The 25,901-nt window shown below is 37.8% G+C and overlaps 1 protein-coding gene across 4 annotated transcripts in view; it reads left to right on the top strand.

Moving 5' to 3' along the window:
* The window catches only part of CDH13 (cadherin 13), a gene marked incomplete at its 3' end in the record, with an annotated part of 467,396 nt that overhangs the window by 409,444 nt on the left and 32,051 nt on the right, over positions 1-25,901 (top strand). For all 4 annotated transcript variants that reach the window (XM_082062395.1, XM_082062394.1, XM_082062396.1 and 1 more), the window contains 2 exons: positions 320-573; positions 25,392-25,534. In XM_082062395.1, coding sequence (XP_081918521.1) covers positions 320-573; positions 25,392-25,534 — 397 coding nt within the window. The remainder of the gene's footprint in view (positions 1-319; positions 574-25,391; positions 25,535-25,901) is intronic.

Here is a 25,901-nt window from a genome sequence, read left to right as displayed (position 1 = left end):
GCTAAATGCATATTGTATCCTAAATAGGCATGTATATATGAGAATTAAATTATATGTATGAGGTGTGGAAAGAAAAAAAGTATATGGTCTTAGATAGAGGTACATCTCCATCTTTTGTCCATTACATTCATTGTTTTTAATGTACTTCAGCATTAGACACAATGGTAGTTATAAACTCTGACCAAGTATCAGATGCCACAAATGGCATTATCCCTTTCTGGCTAATTCTGTCTTCTGCAAGTTTGCAATGGGGTACAAGGAAAAACTGTTAAGTATTGTCTTTACACCTTGTATTCTGATTTTATGATATGTTTTGCAGCCTTTAGATTATGAGATTTCAGCATTTCACACATTGCTGATCAAAGTAGAAAACGAAGACCCACTGATTCCAGACATCGCCTATGGCCCCAGTTCTACAGCAACAGTTCAGATCACGGTTGAGGATGTGAATGAAGGACCAGTTTTTCACCCAAACCCAATGAGAGTGACAAAACAAGAAAACATCCCCATTGGCAGCGTTGTGTTAACAGTAAATGCCACTGATCCAGATACTCTGCAACATCAGACTATCAGGTGAGTGCAGTATCCTCTAATTTCTATCCATCACAAAGGGAGTATGTCTTTTGCACCTGAAAATTTGCTTTCCAGTATAGAATTAAATTAGTCTGGGCTGAACATAAAAAGTGGCTTTTTTCTTTTGTTTTCTTTTTTTTTTTTTTTTTCTTTCCCTGCAACAGAGAGATTCAGTATGATGGAAACAAAGAACTGCATTAGGCAGAGGGCAATAGTTTTCCAACTATGAGATTACTGCAGGAGAACAAGTGTCATGAGCAATAGACATAGCTTTGCACAGTGTTTCAAAATGACAGCTTGTTTATTCCTCTTCCTTCATGAGAACCTCAGAAGATGTGTAAAAATTGAAAACGTGTATAGAAATGATTTATTTGTTTTACATACGGTTTAAGTCAGTTTGTGACAATTTATAATGTCCCTCAGTGAAATAATTACTGTCCATCTACATTCAAGGGCTGAGAAAATATTTCCCATTGAAACACTGAAGGTGCAGTGAGCTAAGACTTGGCCTTGCCCGGATAGATGAAAGTAAATTATTATTTCTGTGCTACGAGAATATAATCCCACACATGTGCTGCTATAAATTGTATCATCAGAGTCATTACTATGATTATACTGGTAAAATAAAGGCCAAGCAGGCACAATACGGACTTTTAAATGAGATATTACACTAAATAGACAAGCAAGCAATGTTTTGTGTCTGCAAGAGGCAATGAATACCAAATTTATGTAGTGTGTGCTGTGTGAACAATATACATCACCCCCGACAAAGTGTGTATCTGTCCAAAATTTGCAGATGGATCTAAACAAAAGAACAACAGAGAATCAGTAATGTTACTTTTTTTCTTTATTTTCATCCCATAGAAACTGAGATATGTCTAAACGCAGGGATATTTTTAGTTAGTTTTCTATATAAAACTTATAGGAGTGGCTGATGATTATTTGTAATCAGGAAACGTAGTTACTCTACTAGATATAACATCACAAAAGCATTTCAGGAACCATGAATAGTGTATAGAAACCACTTGTGCCATGGCCCACATTTAGATTGAATTTATTCTTTGAACATTGCATATCTGAACCAGATTCAAATTACTTATCTCTTTGAAAAACATGGCTTACTTTGTACCAATTCCTAAAGACAGCTGTACTTTTGAAGCAATTCTCTTTCTTATTCTTCAGCTTGAAGTGTTTTTGCAGACTGAGAAAAGATTTTCATTTAAAAACTCAAACAAGCTGGCAAAAATGTATTATACTGAAAAAAATATGACTCCAAGTACCTTTAAGACTCAAAAGCCTGTCCCTTGAGCTCCAGCTATTTGTCCATGCATGATTAGCAATGAACTTTCATGGTGTCAGCTCTTTCTGATCACATTTCAAAGGAACTCAAGGCAAAGGCAGAAACATCATCCTGGAAATAAGAACCACGTACTCGTGTTGGCCAGCTAAATAATGTAGGCAGCAAGTTTCATCAAGTTTCATCTTACACTGAATTATGCCGGTTTAAAACTAGGTTAGCACTGCCTTTCACAACTGTTTCCCGTGAAAAGTGTGCAGTGAGCTTGGGACGACGGATGTTGGAGAAAGGAAGGAGCAGACAGAACCAGTGATTTTCCTCGACATGTACCTTTGGATGGAAAGTACTGTCAGTTCCTCTGGGATCACCCCAGAAAGAAAAGGAACCTGTTAAAGTTGGATCACGTTTCTTAGATTCATTAACCCATTTTTTTTTTTAAGTATTTAATTCCCCCTGCAGTTTCTGACTTTTTTAGAATTAAAAAATGAAAGAAATCCAGCAGGCCCCATTTTAATTATAACCCAACAATTTATTAATAGAACAGTAATGAAGTTTCTGAAATTTGATTTCTTAATCAGGGATCATTGTTATTTTTGTGCCAGATTTAGGAGTTTAATTTTGGGTGCTTCTTACCAACCTCTGAAATTTTAATCAGAAGTTTCAAGTGTACATGTCAATGAGAAGTTAAAGGCCAAATTTAATAACATTTTCTACCTTGGGAAATTAAAAGAAGAGCTTCACACTCTGAAATCCATTATTAACAGTAGATCTTAATTAAACACAGTTACAGTCCTCAGTATTTTTGTCTGTGTGAAGAGATTGGTTTCAGTATTTTTTCCTTCTTTGGATTCAACAAGTCCAAGATATTCAATCGTTAGATTTTTAACTCCGTGTAAATAAGTTGTTTGCTGCAGTGTATTTGTAATTTTTAATTAAAGCAACGTTGTTCTCCGGGCTTCATGGTTTATCATGGCAATATATTTTTATTACCTACTGTGCTCTTGGATTTTAAATTATTTATGTAAATATATTATTGCAGTACTTATTCTCAGTAAGCCGTGTGACTCAATGCTTCAGAAATATCTTCACAAGAAAAATTTATTATAGCTCTAAAGCATATCTAATTCATTAAGCAAAATTAGAATGCAGGATTTGAAGCTGGAGAACTTAGTAAAGGGACCCAATCTGCAGTGAGTTTCATGGGAATATGAAAGACGGCCAAAAATATCTGAAGCAATATATGTAAATTAGGTATATATTTGTGTGTGTAGTTCTTTTTATCCGCACCTGAATCCAGTTGACCCCACATAGTGGCAGTGGGTTCTGGAAGCACAGGAACATGGTCTTAAGTGCTCAAGTCTCAACTGTTGCCATTTGAAAGCCAAATTTTGTTTGGAAGTTGACATCCCTTAATTTGATCCTGGTCACCTTATTTCACCGTATCGTTAATTTAGTGGAAGTGCAAACCAGTAGATCTCCATTTGTCTGAGACTGATCACGTCAGATGAGAACAGCATGTGGTGGATCCAGCAGCCCAATAGCCTGCAGCTGTAGCACTGCCCTTGTACTGGCTGTGGGTTTGATTGCTCTGCTGGTCTGAAAATGGCAGTAAAGTCATGTTTATTATTGTTATCATTTCCAAATAACAGCTACTGGTCTATGTGAAAGGTGGACAGACACTGTTTCTCTTTATGTAAAGTGCATTTTTCTATACTGCAGTGTGTATGTTAATGAGGCTTCATCCTTGAATATCAGACCATGGGGATAAGGCTGAACCTAACAGATGCTGAATCAAACCTGATCATGTTTGTTTGTTTGTCATTTCACCAAGCACCACTGGACAATGGACTGGCCAGTGGCTTCAGGAATGTGATTTTTTACTACTGGGCCACATTTTGCTTTATATTTTATCATCTTAACTTTGGGGTCGGTGCCTAGGGAGTTGGTGGAAGTGCATGGAAATGTTTCAACATTTCAACATTTCAACAGTAACAACCATGATCTATGTACTCTTTGTCAAAAAAAGATTGCCTAAAATTCTGTAAACCAGTGCTGAAACTACAATGAAGTGGGATTTACAGTCCAGTGAGTTTCTTTCAAATCTCAAATACATGAGAGAACTAAGGAGAATTCACTGGAAAAAGCAAGTTTATTTCTGTTACTTCTCTTTACTGCCGATCACCACCCCTACATGTAGAAAATATATAAGCCATGAATTGCAAAGACAATTCAAAAAGCCTTTTTCATGTCTCTTGTCAGGATTCTTTCAGAGATCCTGAACCCCCTCTGAAGAAGGAAAAGGCTCCAAATCACCTTCCTCACAAACACTTAAGGGATCAATTTTGCACATCAAGCCCTTTTAAAGCTCTTTTGTTGCAGATGGAGGTCAATAAACTTGCTTTTTGGGATATGCTACAGTCACTTAGAGAAGTGCTTGATAATGAGAGAGGGATAGAAAGTCTTAAAGAGTGAATGCTTATGAAGGAACATACTTAGTCATTGTTAAATATGTCTCCTAGAGTCTGAAGGACTTGTCTTTGATTCCTAACAATAGGAGATTTGTTTTCCTTGAACAGACAGAAGAATAGTTCTACTGTTATAAATGAATGGCTGAGCTACTCTCTCAGCATGCAGTGCCAGAGTTTTTCACCGTAAGTTACACCCAAGAGCATCTCAAGTTGGCTCTGCAGTTTTATTTATGGTCTGCCTGAATCCAGCCATTGGGAGTTTGTAGCGCATCTCTAGATCAGAAGTTGCTCTATATTGAATAGTGTAAATTGTTTTTGTTTTCCATTCTCTTTTTTAAGTTAGAAGGAAAGCCAGGTAGAAGGGGAATCTGCTTGAAGCACAAAGTTTTTCCTCTTCTGTCTTTCCTGCAAAATTTCAAAATGCAGAAACACTAACTCTAGAGAGCTGTGTATATTGGAGTATCCAGCAAGCAATGCCAGGAAAGGAGAGATTTAATCATTGCTGAAAGAAATTCCCTCTTACTACACAACTACCACCTATAATATCAGTTACTCACTAGTCAGCCATTAGCTCAACAGTATCCTATGTAACAGTCTTTGCTGAAATGGTTTTGAATGTGTTACTATTATCTGTGTGCATAATCACTGTGATATGTGTTATTATCATAATAATATATTCAAAGGGAAAAATTAATGTAAAAATACCTGCCCTTTTTTCTTTGTTTGACCAAACAGACTTCCACATTTTGTTTACTGAACAAAGTAAACAAAACCCTAATTTCCCATGCAGCAAATTCTTTAGGTCTACAGTAAGATGGGAAAGAAGCAAAATTGCTTCTGGAGTGGTGCTGCGCCTCCCTCATTCACATCTCATACTCATGACCACACCGATGGAACTCTGGAAGCACAATTGTGGTTTAAGAGTAAAGTCAGGCCCTCTTTCTGTTCAGGAGGTGATCTGTAGCTGATCAGCACTGTGCAGATATATCACTAAGTCTGAATTAATGTGGAGAATGAAGCTGGGAAAACAAAATCAAATTAAATAAAAATATGTCTGATGTGAGCTACTGAGATAAGAATGAAGAGAATGAATGACTGGAGTAAAATCCTGGTGCTGAGAGAATTAAAACATCTGCCAAATCTGGAAACCGTGTCCTGTAAAAGCTGTGGACAGCATTTAATGCTGACCATTTGGGAAAGCCACTTCCAACCCTGTCAGCTCTGATATCGGAGCTACACAGAACCTTCTTTTCCTCAGAGTCATGAACAGACGCTGACAGGCTGCCTCCCAAAGTCTGTTATTCAGCCCTTTTGTTACTCACAGCCCTTCTGTAGCTTGTTTAACTTACAACCAACCTGTCAATCTCTCCTTTTTACCACCCTGGATGGTCTAGGAGTCCTTGATTTCTCAGTTGCTTCTAATGTTTCTCCCAGGGGTGAACACCTCTATGTGTCACCCGTTGTTTCTTTTTGCTGTCTTGCTGATATTCTCTATCTCTGTGTTGAGGCACATATTAGGGCTCTTCTCTCCTTGTCTGATTTTGTGTATCTTAATTTTTAGTGCTTAAGGACAATTGCATCTCACTCTTTGGTTCTACGCTTTGGTATCCCAGCTTTTGCCTTCTGGGAGGTGGTGAAACTCATGTACTTCCTTTGTCTTACCTATGTTAACATCTTGTTTTACTACTACATAAACAGGTTGCTATAGAACCTTTTTCCTTACCCTCTCCTAGTAGAAAAGGAGGCAGAGCAGAGAGCAAATTTTCACCCAGATGGAATGAGGCAGTTCTCCTGAAGAACAGCATCCCTTTCCTTAGAAAAAAAGATTAATCCTTCTCTCTTTGCTTAGTCTCTGAAACAGCAGAAGTGTCTGAATTAAACTATTAAAGACCACCTAAAGCAGGGGTCCCAGGAATTCTCAGTGCAGTGATTAATAGTTTTGCAGGGAACCCAGCTATGTGAAGCCAGACTTTGTCACTCCTGACAATACTTGTTAGAAGATCGTATTTTTAAAATTTCCCAACTGTTCCTACTCTGTTGGCATAAATCATACCTAATATGTTGATATTAAAGCTGTAGATGATAGAATTGAGAATCTGTGTTTCTGTGTAATCAAATAAGTCATAGAAACCAATTTTAACTTCCCTCGGTATTACTTGATGAATCCTAAATTCTTGATTAATAAGGATGAATGTAACATTTAAGGGGGAGATTAATTAGACCCTCTGTCTTTATCCTGCATGACAATATTATGCCACATTATGATTTCAACCATGTCAGCACTCAGAATGAATGGCTGTGAACTGTGAAATTATAGGGCACATTTTTCATGTCACTGACTAAACAATATTGCAGATCTTCTTGAGAAATGTAACAATAGAATATATCAGTCACAAGTTATGCTTGCAGTGGAAGTCAGATCTTGACAATAACTCACTTTGTCATTACTGCTCTCTTGTAGTTTCAGAAAAGGCAGGATTTTTCCTCTGGAAGAAGTAAAGAGTATCTTGATTATAATAAGTTGGCTATCAAGTTTGGGGACACTATATGAGGAGACAGGTTGACAGGGAGGGAGTGGTGTGAATTTCTGTTAATATTTTAAAGCCGTTGAATTCCCGAGTCCCACTCAGCCAAGTTAGGTCACGTGTGCATATCCATATGTAGTTAAAACTATCAGTGGTGCTTTGACAGACATTTATTTGGACTGGTAATACGTAAGATTGTCGCACCAGTGGCCAGCATTATGTTATACAAAGGCAAAAGCTGGAAAACTGAGCACTTTTATTAAAGTTTTCCAGGAAGACTGGTAACACATCTAGGCCAGAATTCTGTCATCAAGTGGAAATATATAATTCTGCCATTCTTTTGGTTTTTGTGGAGTCTAGCACTTCTGTCTTTTAAGCAGGTAAAGGTCTCAGATGACACCAGAGCGGGTGCTGTCTGGAATTCAAGTTCTCTTTGGAAAAGGAAAACACTGTCATTCTTTCATGGCTTTTTGCCTTCCTGTGAAGATCTGAGTTGCCAATATTATGTCCGTTTTCATTGATTTGCCATCTCCAGAATAAAGACAGAATAAACCATGGACACATTCAGTTCAGTGGCGAAATTCCCACTGAGTCTGGATTTAGGATTTCATCTCGGAGCAGAAGCTTTCCCAGTACTCAGAACTTCTGTCGTGTGTTTGCAGATGCTGCTCAGCTGTGAGACATCCCTGGTCTGTGCATTTCAAGGCATAAAGAACCCACCTTCTTTCAGACTCACAGATGGTTGTTCTTGGAGTGGAATTTAAGTTCAGTGAGGAAATTGTCAGAAGGTTTAAGCACTCATTTTTACTAAATTGAGCTCCGCAATGTTACTGTAATAGGAAAAAAGTCTTGTAGAGTTCAATTGGATTTTTTCTATTAACTTAATAATAAGGATGACAATTTCTGTAAAATAGTTTCTGAGTAAGAGTGAAATTGTGCACTTTGTTAAGCAGCAGTGAGCCTGTAGATCCATTCTTGGTTCAAATGTGAATTGCTAGGGACTGACTTCTTCCTAATTTTATGACCATTATCATCTAGGTAAATAGGCCTACGGAGACACACATGCCTACGCCGCATGTAGCTAGATAATTGTTATCCCTGTGATCCCTTGGGGCAGCTCCACTGGGTAGTACTTAGCATAGCATTACCTTGGAGATACTAACCTGTCTCACCCAGATTTCATTGAAGAGGCCAAACCCTGGAGAATTTTTACACATTTACCTATTTTAATGGGCCTGTCAGAATAATATTTCTTCTTTTTCCTTTCATATGGGAAATTTCCAATAGAATTCTACCTGCCTAAGGCTCAGCCTCTCTGGTGATTGAGCCCTGGGTCATTGGTAGCATTTTATACATTAAAAAAAACAAATGCAGCCACAGAGTTTATCTGATAATGCTTCAGGCTAAAACAAGATATTTTTGTATTAGTAAGGCACAAGGTTTGCAGCTTCCAAATGGAGCACTCTAGAGTTGCTTCTGGCCTTGGAAGCTTCTAAGCTATTAACTAGTGTTTAAAACACATTTTAATAGAGAAAGAAAACACTCAGTTTTGCATATCTCCATATTAATTGTGTTAAGTTAGTTTGACTTATGGAATCTGTGACAGAGTTTAGGTTTTTAAGTATAACGGAAAAAAAAAAAAAAAAGAAAAAGCCCATAATAGCTTCAAGCATTGTATAACTGTAACTCTTTGAATGGGTCCTTATGCACTTAGGTGAGATTTTTCATTTCAGCTTCTGTTACTTCAGGAAAATATAGCAGATACTTTTAGCTTTGTAGGTCTTGAGGCCTCCATTTTTTGTCTGTCAAATTGAAACATTAAAATTCATCCCACAGTGATGCTGTGGACGTGCATTGAAGGCGACTGGCAAAACATTTGGATCCCTAATGACAAGGGAAAAGTGCATGAGAAATTTAACTCTTGGGCATCCAACTCAGGGTTAAACAGCACAGAGTCACTGAGACATAAGGGTTAATAAGCTTAGGAGAGGATTAAATACCTTGGATTTACAGAGCAATATATATTGTGTGCACTGAATGCAATAGATATCAAGCAGAAAATAAAGCTATATATATGACTAAACAGTGGGAGACTGTTGGTGAAGTATTTGCCTCATTGTTACCAGACTGTAGTCAAACAAGGCCTAGATATCTAAAGTTTATCAGCAACAGTCAGTGTGGCAAAATAAGGTTAAATTAACAGCTGTAATTTTTTATTTCCTGTCTTTTCAGTACTTAATTCCTTTAACGTCTAATAAAAGCTCTTTTTGTTATAAATGAATACTTATGTGGAACTTTTTCCTCTAACTTCTTCAAGTGTTCCATCATTGCTCAGCAGATTTCTTAACTGACACGCATTTGTCATGTTGCTTAATGTACATCTGAAAGGGGCTTGGCCTTTATGATGATGAACATGATAAAAAATTGTGCTGTATAGAGCAGATTTGTAGTAGGCAGTATATCAGAGCAAGCGTTCAGATGTACATGCTTTCTAATCACCAAAGGAACATTACTGAGAAGTGTTAAGACACAAATGCACCTTTTAGCAAATAAAGAGTATCCTTTAATTTTCTATTTATTTGAAAAAAACGTGGGTTTTTTTATAGGTCCTGTATTACATGTTGAAATATATATGGAAGGGACATTTTCTCAATCCCACTACAGCTTGTGACATGTTTTGCAGAATATCCAGCAGAATCAATTTCTGTCAGTATTCTCTCTTAATATTTACATGTGCAGACCCAAATTTGTTTTGCAGTAACATCAGTTAGACAAGAGACATTACAATGAATATCCGCTGAGTGAATACAGCCAACTGTGGAATCTGACTTTTACTGGTTTTGTTTGACAAGTGAAAAGTAGTATTTCATTTTTTAACGTCCCTTGAAGGCACAGGCAGAAACAGAGGTGTTGGGGGGTGGATTCAGCACAGCAACCTATAACAAATGTAACGACCTGGACTTGATGACATTATAAATAAAACAACTGAGACACAGTTATACACAATCTTGAAAAGCGATAAGGGCCAGACAGGTAGGAGGGAAGTCCATGGATTTTAAAGTGCATTTGGACAGCTTGAATGCCTGAGAATCTGATTCATAGAGATTAGAAAAGGTAAATCACACTTCCTTTTTCATTTGTTGTGGCCATTAAAGACAGTGAGTTAGGCAAGCAAAAGAAACTAGCCTAAAATAAAGGAAAATATGTGACATGATATCACACATTGCTCCAACATTTAGGTCAGTGTATCCAGTCAAGTAAACCTCAGATAGGAGATTGCCTATTATTATGAAAAGAATAAAAGAGAATTAATTTTACTTTGTAAGAACTGCACCCATGAAGTGCATAGTATTTTCAAAATCAGCTGGAAAAAAATTGAAAGTTAATTTGTTTTAGTATTAGCAAGGTATAAATGTGCTATTTTCTTTATGTTATTGGATTTGATGATAGTGTGAATTTTTCTTGAATGTTATATACTTTATCATACATGCTACTGAATTTCTCACCTACTCTTTCCTTCTTTGTTATTGAAGGCTGCAATGTTGGAAAGTATTTTTAATCAGCGGGTATTAGTTCCTCTGGGCTACTTAACTATACAAAAGCAGCCAGACAGCCTGTTTTCCTACTACAAATACAGTTATTTTTAAACAAAGCTAAACTAAAGAACTAAAAGGAAAAACGTCTTAATTGCTGCAATAATAAGACCACAGTGACATATTTTATGGAATTAGTTGAGTTCCATTTCTATGGAAACAAAGTTATTAATTTGTTGGCTCTTCACTGATTTATAACCCCTATGAGAATTTCTAGTTCCTCCAGCTGAAGTCAGACCATTAATCAAATATTAGACAGCCTTGTTTATATTTTTCACATAGTGACATGAAATTACCGTTATCATCTTCATGAATTGTAGTATGCAGCTGAAAACATAATCTGATGCTCAGCAGTGATAAGGATATGTGTTTTACTAAAACATCAATTTAGTGCAAGTTTTTACATAAGTGCCTCTATAGTTTTCCAAAAGTAATGCCTACACAGAGCAATTCTCATATCTGTGTGAATAATTCATAGAATTTCCTTGAGAAAGCCTTCTTAGATAAATTTATTTGCATGTGCTTTTGTGTGTATAAAATATTTTTCATGAAGAAACTAGGAATTTAGAGGAAATATAGGAACATATAGGCTACTAAAAAAAAAAAAAAAAGTTAATAAAAGTCTAACTCTTTACAAAAAATACATCCTTATTTCCTGCTCCTGCACTGACCTTTTGAGAATTCAATCTTCACAATAGATGTTTCATAGTTTAAATAGGGAACAAGAAGTTAAATAACTCCGAACTCACTCATTGGTTGGATCCCAACTGTGACCAAAATCAGTCTGATTTGATTCTGTTTCATTCTAAAATATTTTGACTGGTTTAGGAACTCTCCGTATCTCCTAGAATCATAGTTTATGTTGGAAGAGACCTTTGAAGGTCACCTAGTCCAACACTCCTGCACTGGAGTTCAGCAAAGCCTGCTCGGGCATTGCTCTAATGTGAGAACAAACAAGGTTCAAGCCAGATTTTTTTGCCTGGATTGGGCTCAACTCCCAGGATCAGTGTTTTCCTTTTACTTTGGTTAAGTCTGGATTCCAATGTGGATCTTTGCCACTAAAGATTATGCCTGTCAAGTATGTGAAAACACATTCTTGTAATCAGAGGATTAGCAACTGATATCTCACCAAACTGAGATTCTGGAGAGGGAAGCCTGCACCAGCTACATATTTTATACTGTCTCACACAGGCAGTTTAAACAGAGCTGGTGGGACAGTGTTATGTGCTTGATGGGGAACAGAGAGGGAACGAGAAGAAATGTGGCTGCTTTTCCCACCAGGCCCCGAACTGCAACCTGCCAAGAAACTCTGAGGCTTTTCTAACTCAGCAGAACGTTATTGCTTTCCTATCATCTCTTGTGTTATGGCGAACGCCTTAGAAATAGCTGAATCTTAGAAAAAAGTCCTGTGCAAGTTCAGCCAACTCAGGAAAGCCCCAGCTCTGTCAGCACAGGAAACTACTTCCATTACTTTTCTGGCAGTATCAGCTTCTTCACAGATTTTCTTCCTGAATTGCGACTTATTGCACAGTCGATTTATTGTGTGTTAAATTTTGTCCTTTCATACACTAGTCTTTTTTTTTTTTTTCTTTTGTTGCCAAGCTATGAGGACACTAGTGAAAATATTTATGCTGGGTTATCACAGTAAATATACTTTTATGTAAATATTTTAGCTGAAATACGTGATATAAACAGGGAAGCCCTTAAGCCCCCCCCTTTTTTTTTCTCCTTGAAGAAAATCTTACGAATTAGATCCCAGATATCAAATAACTTCTAAGTATTTGGCCTTTATAATGAAATATTTGTTCCACAGAGTTACTTAGGGATAAGAAAATTGCCAGATGATTGATGTGATATCTTTTCTTTGAATCGCTGTGTCTGTCCTTTACTGTAGTTAATTTTTCTTCACAGCAGATACTTCACATTCCTGTTTAAGGAATTAGTATTTCCCACTTTATCCAAGACAGAGACTCAGCCTCTTGTTCTTCATTGCCTGGAATCTTTCTCTTTCCCAATCTTGACTTGGCAGACTGAGCAGACATTTCCTTCATGGCATCGCTTTCACGACTTTAACTAATGTTGTCCTGTGATTTTAAGGTTGAGGCCTTGTGAGCCTGCAACTTATTTTCTAATAAAACGTTTATCTTGTCAATTGTTTTGCTCTTTGCGACGATGATGCAGATTTCTGTGGTAGAATAAATTTCTGTGAGATACTACATTTTCAAGGTCTCCCTAACTTTTAAATAACTGTCCATTCAGCAATGTTTACAGTCTCAAATCCATTAACAATTAATGAGATTCCTTTATCTGGAATTGCATTGTTTTGGCCACCACCTGTTTCCTGGCTCCTGTTGTAGTTCATCTTCTGTTGTAGTTCAACTTCCCACCCTTCCCTCCGCCCAATTTTTCCCAGCTATTCATTAAAAAAAAATACAAACCAAACCAAAAACACACACACACACGAAAACACGAAAACAAAAAAACCACCCACAAACCAACCAACCAAACTAAAACCACTATAGTTCATAAAGTTCATAAATAGCGGGTACATTTTTCCCTAGTAAAAGTTGCAGTCTTTAATAAAAGAAAAAAAAAAAACACTGACAAAAGCATCATATTCCACACTGAGGATCGTAATTTAATCTTCTGCTAGAGGTAATTATTTTCTTTACTAGTGAGCATGACCAAGATACTTTATCCTCTTTCAAATTCTAGTATAGATTCCCGCACATAAATCAAGGGAGCTTTTCAGTTTTAATTCGTTTGAAATGAATAGTTTTCAGCACTCTTTCCTAGCATTTTCTCTGGCACTGAAGGGTAAAAATTATTACATGTAGTATGGGATAATGTAGAGGAAAGTTGTGCTATTAATAATTCTCAATGCCTTGAGGACAGCCAGAAGCTGTGGTCCCAGAGATCCCAAACGTGTATATTGAGATTTAATACTGTTCTTTCCATGTGTGTCATTTGTGAATATTTTTCACTTCCCAATCAACATCTGTAATTAATAGGAAAAGTTGTGGATGCTTGGTATCAATGGAAGTCATTCTGCTACATCTGCAGGAACCAATTCAAAAAATGTCCTCCTTGGTGTTTCTTGCTCCTCTGGCAATAGGGAGAATGGCTGATGATAGTTCTAGACTTTATTTTTAATTGTTTTCAGAGTGACATGGAGTTATTCAGCATCTCTGGGGTAACCTACTCTCAACGTCTTCTAGATTTATACTGGACTGTAATTCTTTGAAAAGTTTTGGGGAGGAAAAGGCAACAAAGAGGCGAATGTGAAAGAAACACCTAAAGGAGCTCACAGGGGCGGCTGCTGCACTGACCTCTGCTTGGAAAGGCATCAGTATCGCCAAGGCCTTCGGTCGGCATGGGACACAAACTGTGCCAAAATGATTATTCAGCATGTTCACCAATTTGTTACGCATTCCTTTTGCAAATTAATTTGCAGAAATATTAATTCCCTTCCTTCCTTATGAGGCGAGTCCCGAAGTTAATTGATGTTAATAGGGGCCAGGGCTGGATTTTGTCAGTGTGTTTGTGTGGCGCAAACCTGCGCTGGAGCCCGGACTCGCAGCTCCCTGCCCTGCCTTTCTGGGAGAGCTTCCAGGCAAAGGGGTTTTCTTTGTGCCTTTATTGTTAGCCAGGGCAAACCAGAGGTTTCATGGCAGCTGGCAGGAGGGATCCCTTGCTGGGACCAGCTGGTTCCGGGCAGTGGGATCCCCAGTCCCCTGGGAATGTATTGATCCCAATGGACTAATGCTCCACGGGAGTGAGCCGCTTCCCGTCTGCCCATCCCTTGGAAAAAAACAGCTCGCGCTGAATCTCTAGAAATGTGTTATTTCATGGCTGTGTTCAATAGCAACACTTTAGAAGTGAATCTGCTGGGCTCTTATACAAAAATTCCTGTATTTTCAAAAGCTACCGGGACCCCCCGCTTGAAAGAGAAAACAGCAAATGGATTTGCCGGGGGAGAAGCTGCTTTTGCTGGAAGTGCAGTTGCAAAGAACTGGCATGTGCAGAAACTTGATAGAGTTTTGCTGCCAAAACCTTCTCTAGGTAGTTTATAAAGAACTTCCAGCTCATCTCACGTTGATTAGCTTTTGAGGCACAATTGCTACAATGAAAAAACTTCTACTGATTTGCATGTGTTGACAATTATTCTAACAGCAACAACCTGATTATACTAGTGTGTTAGTCCCAGATATGGTGTATTATTCCCGAGCTTTAGGTATAATTCAGATAGTTATAGCCTCTGGGCTCATTTAACCATAGCCCTAATCACTTCTGATTAAAAAATACATAAATGAGTTTGTGAATTTTTTTGTTGTTGTTACACCTCAGCTTCTAGCATTTTTTTTGCCCTGAAGGAAAAAGAAAAAATGAAAATTAGATTGCAGTATAGAGAAATGTTTGAAAGACTGTACAATAATAACAAAATGTCTTTTCCTTTTCATAACATTGTATTTAACTGCCTCATTATTACAATTTTAGTATTTTCATCTGATTAATTGCTGTAGATTTTGTTGGCAGGTTTTTTTATTATTATTTTTCTAGTTGTAATGACTCTTCTGTTACTTCCTTCATGTTTACCAAGAGTTTTACTCCTATTGTTTTTCCACACAAATAACTATTTTCAACCATTTTCTCATTTTCAACCATTTTCTCATCTGATCTTTCTCAGTGGCGGGGGACTAGAAACTGAATTTCATCTAATTTTTCATTCTGTTTTGATCATGTCATTGTAGATAGAGAATTGTAACAAAAGCCAACCTGCTAAATCATTGATGTGACAAGCAAAATAAAGCTGAAAGGATTAACGTTTTTGCTCAGATGGTGAGATGGGGTGTGTAATTTTAAAAGTACCTTGCAGATGGAGACGGAAGGCCATACTCTCTGCAAACTGGTCGCTTGGGGCCCAGGACCCGCTCCCGGTGCTAAAATCTAAGAGATTATTGCCCCAGCCCAAAAAATGCTTGGTCACTAGTGCGCGAGCAGAGGAGCTCATTGCCTTTGAAGTCTGAGGCAGAACAGCGCTGACTTTTCTTTTTATAACACTGACTCGAATTTCCACTGTGCTCCCTCTGATTCAGTGAGCAGCAGGAGACAATATTGGATATATATTGATCTGCCGTTAGCAGGAAGGGTAAGAGGCTGAAGTTCTCTCGGTTGACCTTTTGTGCTCTTCCATGTGCTCCAATTTGCCTGTATTGGCAATACTTCATTTTTACTTGAATGAGATAAAAACATTTCTGCAAGAGGGAGGCTACTTAATTCTGTCTGCTGGGTCTGCGCTTGGCTCTGAGCGAAGCCACAAGAAAATTCCACAAATAGAGATATCCCAGCATTATAATCTCCTCCCACCCATATAAAACAATACTTACATTGCAGCCTAGTTAACTGCAAAAGAGATTGAACTAAGCAAATTTTTTGTTCTTTTTTTGGTTGGCTTGTTTTTAAAGAAAATCATTCCTCCCAAGATTTGTTGCTTATAGAAAATACACTATAGGGAGAGCAGAATTTAATTTTTATTATTTCTAACTGATTTTTTTTTTTATTGTACTTTATATTGGAAGTTTACTTTTGTAAACTGGAAATAGAATGTTACAATGTTTCTAAATGTAACAGGATATTGATATAGATGTGTCTGGAGTTTCCATGTTATTATTTTGTCTGCCTTTTTCAATACGTTGTATCCAAAAAACCTACACTTTCAGTCATAAAAGTAATAATTGAAAAACAAACCTATTAGTTGAAATATTTCTGAAAAATCTGTTTTACATTTTCATCAGACTTTCCTGTGACTTGGCATGAGATGGATCCCAGCCAGGAGAGGATGCAGCAGACACAAGTTGTACTCCAAAGCATTGGGCAGAGTCATTTTCTTGCCATAAATATCTATACATTACTCATAAACTAAAAGGGTGACTGAAAGAAGGCTCAGATGGAAGGTTGTTCTGGAGAACGTTCTGTGTTTATACAGCACAAAGGAGTTTGAGTAAAAATTGTGAAGCTTCTTTAGTCGTACGCTCAGCCCTGTTTACCACAGCATTGCCGCGCTAGTTCTCTTTAAAGTACACAAGCCGAAATGAGGTGGTTTTGAGACTTAATCAGTGGAAAACTGATATTAACAACAAATATCTGACCAAAACATCAATGTGTATAAACTTTAAGGCTTAAAAAACAACATGTATCAGCTTTGGGCAGCATCACTGAATTTAGGGGTATGCGTATCCTGCCCACCGTGCCTCCCAACAGACATGCCTGGGGATTATTACATTATTTCACGTGCCAGACTGGTACTGAAGCCAGAGAAGTATGATGCCTGTTCAGACAGGTTTAGAATAAAGTATGTCCATGCTTATGTCTGTACATAAACTCCTAGAAACTTGCGAGCCACTTTAGATCACCCAGGAAAGAAACTGCTGTAGCGAGTTACTACAGAGATTGCCATGCCCAGCCTGCAGAGCTAAGCCATGCACTAGTGCGTAGCTAATGAATTCACCCTGGAGTATGTCCCGTTTATCAAAGAGAAACATGAATTTTCAGTGGCCAAAAATGCACAGAGCAAATTGTAGCACAACATTGATGGGGGTTTTAATTTTCTCTTTTAAATTGTACTCTAAGTTGACATTTCTAGCCTGGGAAAATACAGTCTGCAAGTCCATAAATCTGCTCCATGAAGCTGAAAAATGGTTATTGCATAAATCAAATCCTCTATCTTCAGTAAGTTTAAAAATGCATCAGACCTAATACCTTTCTCAACAATGTCACCAGAAAATGTGATTTATTTCAGGTTTTAGATTTCATTAATAATATGTTTATTCTGATTAATAACAGTGTATTTTAGATAAATTTGCTTTATATATATATATATATATATATTATTTTTTTTTTTTTTTTTTTTTTTCCAGAGAATCTAGCCTAAGTAATTCGAGCATGTCTGAACCTCTGCAGGAGATATTTTACAGCCTCTGCTGCACATTTAGCATATAGCCACACTTTTAGTGACAGCATTTCAATCCAGATTCAAAACCATGCATTTTGTATGCATATATTTAATGGGAAGAGGTGGCCCACATATGCTTAGTTCACAACCTGCAGTGTGTAAGTTAAATATGGGGAAGACGGTTCCTGAAAGCCTTGAGGATCAGTAATCAGCACATGCATTTATACAATTGACCAGAAAATATCTGAAAAAGCCTTTTAATGGGCTATAAGTGCTGTTGCCTTTATAATTTCTCTTATAACCAATGTAACCTGTAGCTTTTGAAATGAAAGAAAATTTACATTTTGTCTCAGTATCATTCTGTGATGAAGCACTTACGCTACTGTTTTCCTTGTGATGTGAAACTCTCTGGTTGCGTTTTAGTCCTTGCCCGCAATGGAAATGCTTTTTTAGGTTGTGTCTGCAGCATGGTGGATAGATATCTGGGCTGGCTTTAAAATAACTAGTACTTGTAACAGGTTGGTTTTGATAGCACTGAGCTTAATGCAGGATATTTTTTTTTCTGTTGATTCATATTACACATGTGAATAGAAAAATGCTATAACTGAAGAAGCAATTCAACTGGCTGACTTGGTAGGTGCTGCATGGGTTGTTGCATTACAAGTGTCCTGTACATTGGATAATTAATCCATTGCCATTATTCAACAGGGATCATTGATAGCTCTGTTATGAATACTTAATGTTACCGATTCCCCAAAGCTGCCAAACTGTTGTTCTGGATCCTCAAACGTCACATGTGCACCTGAATTGCCTGGTAGCCAAGTCTCCCATGCACAAACCACAGACCTGTTGCAAAACAGCACGTTGAGCAGTTGATAAATCTATAAATAGAGGGAAATTTCCTGGTGCGTTCCCTGGGGAAGCACAAGGCCCACACACTTGGGTATGGAGCAGCGTGTTGAAAACAAAGTGGAACGGGGGATTTGGCGGGTGCCGGAGCAGCGTTGCGTATCCCCTTGCCAACAGCAATGTGGTTTGTCTGTGTAGGGAAACCAGAACTGATCAGTTTTTGCCCCCCAGACACAGCTGTTTGCCTGTTGACGTGTTTTTGTTGTTTTAGGGAACGTTATCTGAATTGCTAATAAGTTACTAAAAAAAGGCTTAGCTTTGAATTATTGCTCAGATATTCCTACATAACAGACCACTCTAAGTAACAAGAGTTATGTTGAAATTGTCATGATCTCACGCCCAAAATAGTAATTTTATAGTTCTGACAACACTACCACGCTAACTGCCTGTACTCATTGAAAAGGAGCAGTGCCAATGACACTGGGGTGAGTGGTTCCATTGGCACTTTGACTACAAACCATCACTGCATCAGTGGAAACTTTAGAGCTCTTCAGGGGTCATTAAGAAAGAAAAAAGTGTTTAGGTATCCAAATGGGAAAGCGTGTGAGGAAGTAGTATTGAAAGGAGGTATGGAAAGTCCTTCTGAATAACTGATTTTCCACAGAACTGCTTACTGGTAGTATACTTTAAGCTAATGTGATAAGGTAAATACAAGTATTGCTGACAATCTCTCTATTTCATTGACAGCTTTTTTTTGTTAATATGGTGAATTCAGTTATCCCTAATAATGCCACCTTTCTATTGTTAGGACATGCTGTGTCACACTGACCATGGATCATGTGTTACTGACCTGTACGACATAGTGTTTAGGGCCATTTTAGACAGTAGCTTTATAACTGGGTATAAAATGGAAAGCAAACCTGTATATGGTCTTGCACATTGAAATTAATACAATTTATTCATCAGCATCGTTTTTAATATAGTAAAAAATTGAAACCCCACAACTGCTCCAAAGACATTCTTCAAATGGCTTTACTGACACAAGCATTTTAAAATAGAAATACAAGCCTGGAAATTGCACTAAAAATATATTTACAAAATCAAATGTTAATGTAGTTAGAGAGCGTTAGATTTCATCTATGTTAGAGAATTACTATTACATATATGAAACGTAGGTTGCTCTCGCAAACTTATAACATAAACCTATATGGGAGCAGCCAAACCTTTGTTATCATATAGTAAAAATAGCAGAAAAACTACAGTGTGTCATCATTAATGAGTCTGGAGTGTATTTCAGCTGGAGAATTGCTGTGTTTCAATAAGGTTTCTGTTCTACTCTTTCTGGTGCCATATGCTGCCATAATTAGTGCAGGCAAAAGGTAATGAGAGCAGAGTGGAAATCATGGAGCATGATGGGAAGCAAGTTGATCTTGAAAGCTCTTCATTATATCATCCCTACATAAAGCATATGAAGCACAATTTAGTTTTAATCCAAATTTTTAATGTTACACATATTTTGGGAGGCATTTTTGTCTTTCTCATAGAACCCCTGTTGTTTACTTGGCGCATATATTTATGCTGTAATTGCAACACCAATCTCACCCAAATACCTGTGAATATTTTTCCAGAGGTAGTTGCTCTTGATTTTTCAGGTGGACTTGATGAGATGAAATTCATATTGGCTGGATTTAAAGATTACCTAATGTTTGTATTTAGGGATTTTTTTTTCATTCAAAGGCAAAAGGGAGGTCTCATGCTGAGCTCTTAGGCACAGACAATACAAAGTTACCTTCCCCACTGATGATTTTACCTGAATGAAAAGCTCATAGAAAAATTTCAGAGATGGCCAATATGTGGTATAGTCCAAGCAGGGGCAGGACAGATATGGCAACTTCAACCTGTTACCTAATTGCAGGTGAACTGCTATGGATTCAGAAATGTGGACAGTGTGAATGCTTTTCATTCAAAATACAAACGTGTATCTATGCTTCTTAGGTGGAATATTTGGTCTATACAACTGATATTTTTTCACTTGTGTCACTGGGACCAGGATTTATAAAAGCAGCAAATATGATCTGGAAATCTAATATATGAATAAGCGTTCTTGTATTTCTGATAGTGACTCCTGCCAGTCAGATTGAAACACTATGAAAATGGTAACTATCAATATTTTGACATGTTCAGTTTCACCCAAGACCAGTGAGTATACACACACACACACACACATATATATATCTACGTATCACAGAGAACCTGAATTTTTACTCATCTGGGTTTAATTGTTTTAAACACACTTAAAAAAAATAAGATGAACAGCTATACAATTTGAAAATGCCTGTAAATATCTTTCTGCATCTTTAGAAAGCTATTAAAATTATTCTTTTTTGTCTATTTTGGTACTTTTGATGGCCCTCATTGCTATATGTTTTCAGTCTTTCTGCAATGATTTACAGATTTTATCCTTTGATAAGCTTTTCAATGCAGAAATACATCCTCACCATTTTAAAGCTAAATTGGGAGCATAGTGTGAATTAAAGGGCTTCCCTAATTCCGTCGTGACATGGCTGGGATTCAAAGTCCAATTCTCCAAGTCCTCATTCAGGACCAGCCTTGCTCACTAGTTCACCAGAGCATCACCTTGCTGTCTGCAGTCTCTCACCCTGTTAGGCAAAGCCTAATTGCAGAACCAGAGAGATACTTCACGGGGCCAATGCCACCGTGCCACTTCCTTTCTGTTGTGTCTTTCTGGTCAGACGGTCTCTGTACAATGTGACTTGATCAGCCTCCAGATGTGCAGGGCTGGAAACCACCACCCTGACAAGCCTATTTAAATCGCTCAGCTTAACTCCTGTCAATGCCGCACATCAGACTGGCGCAGATGGGTCATTCAGCACAGATTTGGCACCACTTCATCTTTTCTTCCTTCTCTTTCTGTTAAAGCTAAGACCCCTTGACTCCACGTGGGAAGAGTCTGGTGACTACCAAGCTCTGGAAGCCCTTGCCAGGAGCAGCAGCTGATTATGTCTCGGTTCCCAGCTGCTCTCCTGGGACACTCTGGGCTATTGCGCTGTCGACTGTGAAATTCTTTTTGTGGCTAGCGCAAGGTTGTGGCTCTGATGGGGATTCTATGTCCATGTTATCACCATTGTTCTGTGTAACGATCTTTTGTGCTAATCAAGCTGACACCACTGGCACCATGTGTGTCTGCTAGCAACCCTAGGAGCTGTTCTCTGAATTATTTTCCTGTGTTATATGAAGGCAAAGATGCCATTTATAAATTTAAAATCATTTCCATGGTTTTGCTACTTCTGCACCAAATAGGCCAAGTGCATGTTTTGATTTGTGCTCTTGTTCTGTGTCTACAGCCTCTCTGCATCTGTTTGTAGATCTATATTTATGGCGTGTGCTTAAACTACATAGCAGGTGATTTCCAGTCTAAGGGAATTGTTTTTTCTCCTTCCTTTGCAATACCTGGCATATAGATAGTGCAAGGATGTAAACTGAGTGCAAGGAGGTCACAATCAAAATAGGTTATGTCCACTTGCCCATGCCCTGTTGTCATATAAGCCCTTGGCAACTGTAAGCTGTTGGCATGGTTTAGGGTGAAAAAAACCCAACTGAATAAAGAAGCCCCACAAAGCAGCACTAAACTGCACTACTGCAGTGTAGAATAAGTCCAAAATAAACAGTAATTGGCACACCAGAGAACATCCATATGTATACATCCATACAGATGTATCAATGGGCTTCTGATTTTCAAACCTGAGTAGGTACATACAGGCACATAAGTTCATGTTTACGTGCCTAAATAAATGGTCTGATTTTCAAAACTGCTGTGCAATCAGCAGATCCCACTAAAGTGAAAAGTAGGAAGTGAAGATTAGTATTCCATACTTCTATTTTTTTTACTGTGCTTTTCTTAATGAGTCTATTCTAAACCTTTTGCTAGCAGAGCCCTCAAAAAAATGAGCGAAGAACAATCATCCTAACTGTACTGCAACATGCTCTTACAATAAGAAAAAAATGTGGTGGGGAAGACAAAGTACTACTTTTACAATATCCTCTGCCAAATCACAGGTTATACAATTCAGTTTTTTATTTGCACAGCCAACAGTGCTTTGTAGAGCAATCAGGGAAGATAATACAATCCATTTTAAATTCTCATTACTTTAGAAGTGTTGAATCTTCTTAAATTGTTTCGGGGTTAATTGAGAATTTGCAGTTTTACAATAGACTAGGAATTGTTTAGGCTGCCCTTGTTTCATATTTTTGTGCATACCTTTGTTGCAAAGTTATAAAAACAACAATAAAAAAAAGAAACAAAGAAGTGAAATGGAATAATGATCTGCATTGTTACTATTCTAGTAATTCATTTTTGCGGGAGATAAAGCTCAGGTATTGACTAATGTTTAAATGGTTATTAAGTGGAAGGACATGTTGGGTTGATGGAATCTCACTATGCACTAGCGTTTGCCTTTGACTGTTTTCCAAATGTTTCCTAAGGGATAATTTCTGCTTCTGGGGAAGCCAGTGGTAAAATTCTGAGTGACTTTTGTGGAGCGTAAATAAGCCAAGCGTTTCCAGTATTTGTGTAGTTTTCTTATAATTTCTAATGTCCAAATTTGTCCTGCAATCTATATTAACACAGTAATAGCTCATACAAATGTGAAATTTTTCATGGCTGTATATATTGAAGTTTTGATCCCCAAACTGGCTGCGGGAACACCTGGTTCAGCAGCCCTGAGGACGGTGCATTTTTCAAGCATGAAGCAAAGTCTTGGCAAAGAGCAGTAAGAGTGTGCAGTGTTGCCTGTGAGCAATTCTGAATTCAGCCATGTGCATCTCGGTAGGATGATGTCACTTCCCCTGGAGGTACACCAAAGAAATTTTGATGCAACTGATGATGTTTTTTTTGATGAGAGGTGTTTCTCTGATCAATTAAGAGAAGGCTTTCAGCTAAAAGAGATTTTGTTTTTCAATGCCAAAACTCAGTGTGCTTTAGACTTTCATTTTTTTGAAATAAGAGTACTTTACCAATCTTTGAAGTGTAATGTCAATCTATAGTATAGTTTATTTAAATGGACTTGAGGATCACATGGCAAATCCATAGGGATTCTGTGCTTTCTAAGGCATAAATTCAAGTCTTGTCTCCAGCTAATCCAGTTATAATTGATAATTGATATGTCTGTGTTTCTGTCCTGCACGAGGAAACCTGTTTGCCTGGAACTTTTCCCTTTTTCTGCTGAATAGTGTGGTGTCAATGCCCAAAATTTATTAGTCAAAGGTTATTATAAGTCAAATTCATTTTAATCCTAACTTATGGGGAGCATAGGGGGAAGGGTGTGAGGGGAGTCTTTCCTTAATGACATCTTCCCATGGCATTATTTCAGATGTTGGAGGGGAAGCTCCTGGGATGAGGGATGGAAGAGATCCACTCTCCGGTTCACTCAATAGTTTTTGAAAGTGCCACCATAATGACAGAATTTAAGTTTTGGCCAATGATCAGACCTACTGCTCAAACACAATAATATCTGCTGCATGAATAATGAACTATGCTAATGGCCATCTCAGACATCTAACGGGTCAGAGCTGGGGCTCTGCCCAGCTTTTTGGATATCCCAGCAAAAATCTCAAGTTCTCAAACTCTGCCTGACCAAAATAACTGGACAGCGAGAAAGCACAAGTGATATGGGACTGAGAGGCCTGAAGTGAGGACCTGGGGTCAGAGGCAGCCCCATATTGCCCCCTCGTTGCCAGCTGTGATACCAGACATCCCTTAACAGTCTGTTAGAGGGATCTAGAAGCTAATCACACTGATTTTTCCACTTCCCAGAAGGCATGAGAGACCAAAGCAAACCTCTCAAAGAAGCATTGCTTACTTGTTTTTAACCCCTCTACCAGTCAGTTATTTTTTGATTATTCCATCAGGAAATAGTTGCTCTGCTAAATTATTTTTAGCAGCAGTATCACGTAGGACACCTCTCAGATGAAGGCCAATATGAGGCACTGGCTCGGCACATACTCATTAAACAGTAACAGGTTTCGTGACAAACACTGATATAATAATTGAAAATATCCATAGAAGATTGTTTGGTTGTTTACAACCTATAACAATTCACTACAAAAAGGATAAACAGGTTATTATACTAAATATTGATTATATGATAGGAGTCTTGGTTTGAAATATTAACATATTTCATTGGAGAGGGAATTAGTACCAGTTATTTCAGCTCTGTGTTGTTATACTATTATAATATCAATATTATGCAATAATATATTTAACTGAGTATCGTATTAGGCCCTGATCATGACCATTCTTATGTTTATTACTTCAGTCAAGTAGGGCAGTTCTTAGTGCATAAACTCCCCAATCTGTCCAAATATTTCCAGTATCAAGGTCTAAATATTTGTGCCAATTACTGCAAAGAAAGCACAATAGCAAATTTTGTATTGAAGGATCTTGACAGCATTTTTAATCCTTGTTTAGACAACATGTGTGTGGTGGGATTGTTCCAAGATTCTGAACGTCTATGTGAAATCATTAGAAGCAGGAAACTACGGATCACAGACTCCAGAACAAACACATGGAAAATGGTTCTGTAAATAACCAGCTACCTTTAGACCTAATGAATCCACAGTCTAAATCTCTTTTTGCTACCAGACCCCACAATTTATTGCACTTCCAGCCCCACCCAAAACAAGTAATTGTAAGAAAAAAAAGAAAAACAGTCAGAAAATAACTAAAAAATGTAACTCGTGCTCCAAGCAGAATTTGGAGTCTGGCAAAGGACTCTGAGAGGATTCATGAAGTCCGGCAATAGCAGTGTTGTTGCAGAGGTCCCCTGGAAGCGTTCAGGTCCTATGTCATGTTTTAAATAGTGGTTTCCATACTTAGCTTTGGGAAGTATGTATGCAAAGAAATTGCCTCAAACCTCTATTTATCCATCTGTCAAATAGGCCTAACAATAATGAACTATCTCAAATGGAAGGCACAGGGTTTAAACTGTCATTTTTAAGTATTAAAAGATCCAGCCCATGAAAGCCGGTGAGTGTGAAGACATATTCTTTTGTAGTAATGTAACTGTTTTATGTCTGGATATATAATTTGTTCACCACTTCTATATTTTTCTGTAGGTATTCAGTTTACAAGGATCCTGCAGGCTGGCTGGAAATCAACCCTACCAATGGTACCATTGGCACCACTGCCATCCTGGACCGGGAGTCTCCTTATGTCCAGAATAATGTATACACTGCGCTCTTTCTGGCGATAGACAGTGGTGAGTAACTGTTGTGCATCGTATTTGTTGCAGTGTATGACTTTTTCCCTGCTTGAAATTTTCTGTTCAGAAAGGTGCAGGTGTTAAGTTAAGCAGATGCTGCAGCACTTGGTTAGGTGGCCACCTAAAGGTATTAGAGATCATTGTGACAAACAGAAAATAGAGTCATTAACTTCTTAAAACTTCAAATTTAGGACAGCTTTGATTTAAGGTTACTTCTCACACATTTGATCCTACACTGAGAGCTTAATCGTAGATGTAAATGGTTCATGAACATTCTTGAAAAGTAATAAATCATCTTTATCAGCGTTAATTTCTTCATAATATTGGAGCAGTAAGTAAGCCTAAGGCACCTAAATACCAAGAA

This window comes from Streptopelia decaocto (genome assembly GCF_964273445.1).
Source record: "Streptopelia decaocto genome assembly, chromosome: 11".
NCBI classification, from domain to species: domain Eukaryota; kingdom Metazoa; phylum Chordata; class Aves; order Columbiformes; family Columbidae; genus Streptopelia; species Streptopelia decaocto.
This window is presented reverse-complemented; position numbering and strand designations above follow the sequence as displayed.